Genomic DNA, 7839 nt, shown 5'->3' on the forward strand with positions numbered 1-7839 from the left:
ACGGGAGTAAGCTCAGTTGTCCAAAGATCTTTGTATCAGAATGACTGATACTGAACTGCTGGACGTTCTGTTTATCCAACAGCTGGGATGGGCTAGCTACATCCATAGGATAGAAACCTTGCACCCATTCCAAATGACTGTGAAAGAAAGCCTGGACATGCTTGCTCACCCTGATGCTGAGGCAGGCTTCAAGCCTATCGCATTATTAAGACATCTCATGAGCCTGGGGAATGCGTGTACACATGTGCACACACACTGATAACCTCTGGCTAGCACACCTAGGGAGGCTGCCATCTCCAGCCAACCTGCTGTGGGGAGGTATCCATCACAAAGCATCAGGGAACCAGGAGTGCTCAGAATCTGACCCCAGGCCTGATGCTCCCTGCTCCTTAGTACCTCTGTCCAGAGAGAGCCTGGACCCTGGGAGGGGACATGGCTGCCACTCCTTGATGTGCAAACCCTTGCAGTATCTCAGCCAAAGCAGGTCTTCCTCAGGCTGTTCAAGAGCCCATGAACCTCAGAACTGTTTTATTCTTGGGGAGCCTTGGAGAGCTCCCTCCACTCCACCTCATGTTCCCTGGACTCCCCCTCAGAACCAGAGTTCTAGCTGGCTAAGATGGCAGAGGTCCTCATCTTCCACAGCTGCCTGACTCAGCAAGTCAGTCTGTCCTGCTTAAGGTGGTGCTCTGTGCCTCCCTCAGTGATCCTCCTCTAAGCAGGGCCACCATTAGGTCTCACAATGCTTTGCAATTGTCCACTTTTCAAGTCGCCTTGCTTCTGTCTCCTAGGAAGTGGTTACAGCATGCTGTTTTGGTTAGGACGCTCCTGCCATCCGCTGGAGTTATTGTAATGCATCTACAATGGCTTCTATGTGACTAGCACCCTTCTAAAGGTGTGATTCAGTCACACTGCTGTTCCAGACCGTCTTAATAAAAGCGGTGAATTAGCAGCCACTGAGGCTGGCTGAAGCCAGACCTGGACACAAAGCAGAGCTGTGGCAGGCCTGGCAACGTGGAAGCTCTTTTGTCCTCCTCAGACTCCGTGGTGATCACCAGAGACATGCAGGCAACCTAAGGATCCTCGGTATGAAGGGACATTGCCAGCAATCTGACCCACCTGTGACCCCTCAACCTTTGACCTGGAGCTGAGTCAGCTAGACAGGAAGGGACCATGGAACCAGCAATGGGGGGATAGTCTCTATTTAACATTGCACAATTAATATGTTGCTCTGTCCTGGGACGGGTCAAGGTTTGGGGTAGAGCACTTCTTCCTCTGGGATGGGGGTCTGGGGTGTGGAGGGGAAGGACACATTTCCATCTCCCCAGTATCCCTCCCCATGGGCTCCTCAGCTCCCGTTGGCCAACCAAACGTAGGAACCTCGACAGTGGTTGAAACGCTGCTACTCTCTCTTCCTCCATGTCTTAGAAGTGCCACACAAATGAGCATGCGCCCCTCGCACTCAGGATGCTCCCTTGCTGCATTCTCAAGAGTCAGTGTTCCCCACTTCTCAGCCAGGGGCAAAATGACTGAGGCCTGCCAGCTTGCTTCCAAAGAGGCTGATGTAGCTTGGATTGTTCTGGAATTTCTTAGAAATTTCCAGTAGTCGGTTTGGGCTTACTGCTTTCCAGGCAGACTGTATCTGGCACTTTGAGCTGTATCATCTGGGTTCGCCATCTAGTTATTTTTCCAGGACTTTGCTGCAACCTAACAGTGGGAACTTTGCAGGCAGTAGCTAAGCCCTCGGAGGACAGAGGTCCCTTCCCCTCCTTGCAGAACTTGTGGGCAGTGAGGGGAGTGCCCCAGAAAGCCAAGACAACATCATGAGGGAAAGGAGCAACAGAGGATGAACAGCCCCTCAGGGGACTGTTCTAGAAGGAGGGGGCTAACTCCAGACACTCCCCAGTCTCACCCACTAGAATTTATTTGTTTATAGTGTTCCTTCAAAAAGACGCTTACCCAGTGACTATTTTATGATGGGCCATATACTAGAGGAACTCCACAGACCAAACTGGAGGTGGCTTCTGCCTCGGGGAGCTTCTAGGCAAGTGCAGGAGGTTGCATCAACGCATCAACGTAACCAGGTAGGGGTGTGTGTGAAATGCTGATGTACCCCCCCCCCCGGAAATCCAGGGAGGGATGTGCTCTCAATTTAGTGTTCAGACAAAATGTCCCTGAGGAGGGTACAAATGCGTCAAAATTTAAAGAAGGCCAGGAAATGAACCGTGTGACCAAGACACCAAAAAGAATTTAGAGTCTGGAAGAAGGAACCTGGGTGGCTCAACCCTGTCACAGTACACAGTCTGGTCCTTTCTTTCCCTTCAGAGCCCACACAGCCATAATCCCATTTGCATTTTGCTCCCTCCTTGCTACAGCAAACGCTTCCCTGTGTTGTCTTCAGTCTCTGTGATTACATACTAATAGATGCATAATATTTGTTTAAATGGATGGATCCGTGATCCACTGGGCCGGCCTAAGTGTTAGCTGCTTCTCATTTTCCCCCAGCAGACTGGCTCACAGGGTCTGCGGTCAACAGCTCTGCACTCTGATGACTTTATCTCCTTAGGATGAGCTTCCAGCAGAGAGAGACCAGGGTCAGAGGTGACAAAAGCAGCCTGGCCTCGGCTGCATAATGCAGCGGTGTTTTCCTAGGGAGACAATATCCATTTCTAGTCCCGGAGCCAGGCCGGTAAAAATGCAACCCTATCACGCCTGACTGATAGCTCGGGGCAATGCCTCCTCTGTTCCCTCAGAGCCTTCGTGGCAGTGGAAGGATGCAGACTCGGGGCATCACGGGTCACTGGGCCCCAGCCCTGCAAGGGGGCTGCACTCACTTGAGCTCAGGGTAGACATTCTCCAGGTACCAGCGGAAGGACTTGCAGTCCAGCTTCTTCCTCTGCTCGATCCGTGTGGCCACGCTGAAGGGAAAAACAAAGGCGGGAAAGGGCCGAGATGCGGGGAGGAAGGCCCCATGGGACCCCAGAGGAGACTAGTCCCCACTTCCCACATATCTCAGGCAACGAACCCTCAGTTCTCCTGTATCCCGTGCCCTCTTTTTAATTCCTGCCTGAGTTGGCAGGGGCCACACAGCCCTCGCTCAGCCTCTTACTCCTAGAGGCTCCTGTTAGCATGTATAAACTGCCCTCTTTTGGTGTCCTTTTTTGCAGAGGGCAGAGAATTTCATCAACCCCCAGTTTAGGAGACAGGATCTAACATGAACATCTTTCAGGAGTTGGCAGGTCGCGGCCTTCAGATGTGCCATTGGGACGTATGCTTCAATCTCCTTGCCTTCTTTAGTTACACCAACCGCAAAGGCCACTGAGGACCCAGGGAGCCACCTCTGCGAGTAAACAGGAACTCCACTGCTAACCTTGGACTTTTGTGAGGACCAAAAGGGGATGCGGAATGCTTAGCCCAGGGTAGATCCTCAATAAATGCTAAAAGAAGTAGGGCGTGGCTTGTTCTTTTCTTTTTAAGGATAGGAGATACACTGGGCAGTGGTGGCGCACGCCTTTAATCCCAGCTCTTGGGAGGCAGAGACAGGTGGATCTCTGTGAGTTTGGGGCTAGCCTGGTTTTCAGAGCCAGTTCCAGGACAGGCTCCGATGCTACACAGAGAAACCCTATCTCAAAAAACCAAAAAGGAAGGAAGGCAGGGAGGAAGGAAGAAGCAAGCTAGATAGAAATAAACAGAGGAGGGGCGATTCGTTTGCAATTGCTCACGAGCGATGCTTCCAAACTTTCTGTTCTGATGACAACATTGACAAGGGGGTCTGCACATCTTACATCCCACAGATACATGCACCCATACACAATGAAAGAAGTTTCATAAAACAATACTTACTGTAGATTGCAATCACGTCTGATTTTCTAGTCTGTTCAACCCTAACCTCATCTATGGAGTCTTTCTCATCCTTTTTTTTTTTTTTTTTTTTTAACAATGTTGATTGATGATTCACAATTGGTTTCATAGTCCATCTGCAGCTTTGAAATGCTTTAACTAGACAATGGTCATCACAGGCCATGACAGGAAAGTAAGCTGACAGATCTTAGGTTTGGATGGGTGGGGGGCAAACCTGCACTGTCTTTGGCAGACAACCCTGTCATAGCTACCTTTGCTTCTGCTCTGCCTGGAGGCCGCTCTGGATGGGCTACGCTTTAACCTTCATGGAGAAACTTCTCACCTGTCTCTCTGAAGTTTGTAGGCCTAGGGTCTTGGACCAGCTTTGTCCGTGCCACGCACTCCCTCCCTGAGCCCAGAGAACCCAGAAGAGCCAGAACCTGGTTACTATGGAGACAGTCCAGCGTAGGCTGTTCAGTGTGCACCTACTCTATATTTTCTGGGCTCTGCGAACATGAGTGGAGGGAGGCAAGCGGGATTTGGAGGGACCCACCTGCCAAAGGCCTTCCCGATGGCGGAGGGCCGGGCCTCATAGTAGTACTGCTTGTACTCATCCATCCACACCTCTGCAGTACGTTTCGTGTTCCTACAAGCAGGGAAAGGAGAACCAAGTTACCAGACCTGGGGAAGAGTGGGGGGAGGTTCTTAGTTTCTAAATGTGGTGCTGGGGGCTGAACCCACAGCCTCTTGTCGGCTAGGCAGGCACTCCACCACCTAGCTGTAACCATGGGCCTCTTTTACTTTTGTCGAGATACGGTCTCAATTAGCTACCTAGGCTGGTCTTGAACTCAATCTGTAGCACTTGAAACTTGAGGTAGCTGGGACCACAGGCCTGTGCTATCAGGCATGACTGCTTATCAATTAACAAGATCCACAAAAGAGCTCACCAACACCAGCTAAACTGGGAAGGAACAGGCATAGGACCAAACTAGTCCCTCTGAATGTGGCTGACGGTTGCATGGCCGGGGCAAACTGAGGGGCCACTGGCAGTGGCACCAGGATTTATCTCTACTGCTTGTATTGACTTTTTGGGAACCTATTCTCTTTGGATGGATACCTTGCTCAGCCTAGATATAGTAGGGAGGGCCTTGGACTTCAAAACAATGTGCCTTCTTATCCTCTCTGAGGAATGGATGGGGAGTGGGGTGGGGGTATATGGAGGGGATGGGAGGAGGGGAGGGAGTAGGAACTTGAATTGATACTTATAATGAAAAAAGATTCCTTCCTTCCTTCCTTCCTTCCTTCCTTCCTTCCTTCTTTCCTTCTTTCTTTCTTTCTTTCTTTCTTTCTTTCTTTCTTTCTTTCTTTCTTTCTTTCTAAATATACACACAAGAAAAAGAAGATGTGTTCCCTGCAGTAGAGCAATGAGAATCCCGGAAGTACAGGCCTACAGCAGGGGCTGGGGTGAAGCGAATCACCCCGCGTGTCTGGAGGGTGATCCGTCAGGACCCGCGACAGGCTTGCCGCTCAAAGCAATCTGTCCTGTTGAAAGACTATTACGTGGGCAAAAGGGACACACACAAGAATGGTTGCTTAACAAAACGCTGACAGCAAAATAAATGCTCTTCAAGAGGAAAATATTTCTGTACAACAGAGAGTGACACAGCCCTGAAAGAATGCTGTGGCTGCTAATACTGAGCAGAAGGATGGCCGTGGTATAGTGCCAGAGAGCCAGGCCGCCGGAAGAGTGCACGGCATCAACCTGCTAACACAAGCCTATAGAGGGCGTGGGGTCTCTGTGTACAAGCTACACACAAGAATGTATCTAACATTCTGACACCACAGAGCAGCAACCTCCTAAGAGCACGCGGTTCTAGTTAAAGGCTTTAATGCTAAGTTTACCAGGAGTTACTGTTGAAGAGATGAGTGGGAAAATAGGAGAGATAAGGAGTGGAGGTGACTTTCACTTTCTTCCTGAATACTATAGTTATCAAAAATATGATACAGAAATATCTGCATATAGAAGTTGGTGTTGGTCCCGCCTGAGTGTTTGCAGTAAATCTATATGACTTTGACTATAAAAATGGAATGTAAGGGGTCTAGGCGGATAGCTTGTTGCTCTTATAGAGGGTTCAGTTCCCAGCACTCACATGATGGCTCATAATTATCTATAACTCTAGTTTCAGGGACCTGGCATCTTCTTCTGGCCTCTTCAAGCACTAGGAATGAACGTGGTACCTACACATACATTGGGCAAAACACTCATACACAACTATACATATACATATATATATATATACATATATATATATATGGGGTGGGATGCTAGGCGGTGGTGACACACGCCTTTAATCCCAATACTCAGGAGGCAGAAGTTTGAAGTTAGCCTGGTCTATAGAGGGAGCTCCAGTCAAGGCTATACAGAGAAACCCTATCTCAAAAATCCCCCTCCCTAAAGAGAGGGGGGGGGGTGAGAAAAGTAGAACAAAACTTTAGATCATGAATTAATCAAATGTGGAAATCATTGCTCCAGTGCAAACCAGCAAGCTAGGTGGGGGAGGACGAGGGAAAAAAACCATGTCCTTAGCAGGGGATGCATACTCAGAACAGTTCCTCCTCCTCCTAACTCCTACATCAGGACCATGGGTCATGGGATGGTCTTCCAGGACACCGCTCACTCTCCTGTGAGACCAAGTGTACTTTGTGGCTGGGAACATGGTCAGATCTCGGGTCAGTTTTATGTGGGGGCACTGGAAACCATGACCAACAATGGAGGTTCAGTGAGGACCACAATATATTGGTCACTTGACCATTTGTCCAAGACTTGCTGACAAAGGGAACTAAGACAAGAAAGATCTAGGGGCCATGATCCAATTTCATCCTCTACACTCAGAAATATCCAAAATGTCAGACCTGAGGCAGCAAATGGAGAAACTAAGGCCTGCTTAGTTTGGACAGGTGGGCATCCCAAAGGCACACAGACCATGAATAACTAGTTAGGGGTATCTACAGTGAGGGAACCCCATGTTTCCTCCAGGGTGGTTCCCATTTGGACCTACCTGATGTAGGTGAGGGCATTGCCCTCGGGAAAGTTGTAGGGGTGCCGCTTCCTGAAGACATGGCCCACGCGGCTGCAGGGTATAATCTCCAGGCTGCCACCACACATCCATACCCTGAAGGAGAGTTCTGCAGGAGATGACAGTGTCAGGAGAAGGAGAAGGACCCCTTCAGGTGATGGTGGGAAGGTGGGGAGGGGATGGGTTTCTTTCTCTTTGGCGTTTCCTTGAATGTATATGCTGGGATGTGAGCTCTTGTTGCAAGACAAAATGGGGTGGTTACACTCCTTGTACATGTTCATGTCATGTAGGCATACATCCAGGTGCATATACATGAAAAGATGGACAGACAGACAGACAGACAGACAGACACACACACACACACACTCCCTGTGCCTGAACCCCAGGAGAGCAGTGGAGAAAGTTTTGAAGTAACACAGAGGAGAAACACACCAAATGGCAACATTGTTTCTAGCCCATGGCTACAGTTCCAGCCAGACATGAGTTAGGAAGACCTGGCTTGCTGGCTGACCAGATCTGAGCACCTCCGAGGGCCACCAACGGAGCTTCAGGCTGCTCTAGATGTACCAGGCTGGCCCAGGCCTGCCTCTAGGCTCAGGGAGTCTGCACCAAGCTATTCCTGGCCTTCCTGAGCTGCATTCCTTCTAAGGTAGTGGTAGAGTCGTAAGTCTTAAGTGACTAAGGTCCCCACTGGTGTCCAGAGACGCAGGAAGGGGCCACTCCGCTTCCCAGAGGGACTTCACTCTGTTACCTGCTTACCAATGTGTTTTCTCACCCCACCTGACTGAGTCTTAGTCTCGCTTCTGACTCCCTACTTTCTTTATATTAATTCTCCAGGTGGATACTCTGTGGTGCTAAAATATCTCTTTCCTTGCACAGAAAATCCACAATTTACAAAAAAAAAAAAAAAAAAAAGAGGGGCAAG

At 49.6% G+C, this 7839-nt stretch overlaps 1 protein-coding gene across 1 annotated transcript in view; it reads right to left on the reverse strand.

Annotated features, from left to right (window-relative positions):
- Nucleotides 1-7839, reverse strand: part of Galnt16 (polypeptide N-acetylgalactosaminyltransferase 16) — an 80389-nt gene that overhangs the window by 7998 nt on the left and 64552 nt on the right. Inside the window, exons 10-12 of the mRNA XM_050158652.1 lie at nt 6897-7023; nt 4391-4483; nt 2832-2915 (exon numbers count right to left, since the gene is read on the reverse strand). Coding sequence (XP_050014609.1) covers nt 2832-2915; nt 4391-4483; nt 6897-7023 — 304 coding nt within the window. The remainder of the gene's footprint in view (nt 1-2831; nt 2916-4390; nt 4484-6896; nt 7024-7839) is intronic.

This window comes from Alexandromys fortis, unplaced genomic scaffold, assembly GCF_014885135.2.
Source record: "Alexandromys fortis isolate MF-2015 unplaced genomic scaffold, M_Fortis_MF-2015_v1.1 scaffold_99, whole genome shotgun sequence".
NCBI lineage: Eukaryota > Metazoa > Chordata > Mammalia > Rodentia > Cricetidae > Alexandromys > Alexandromys fortis.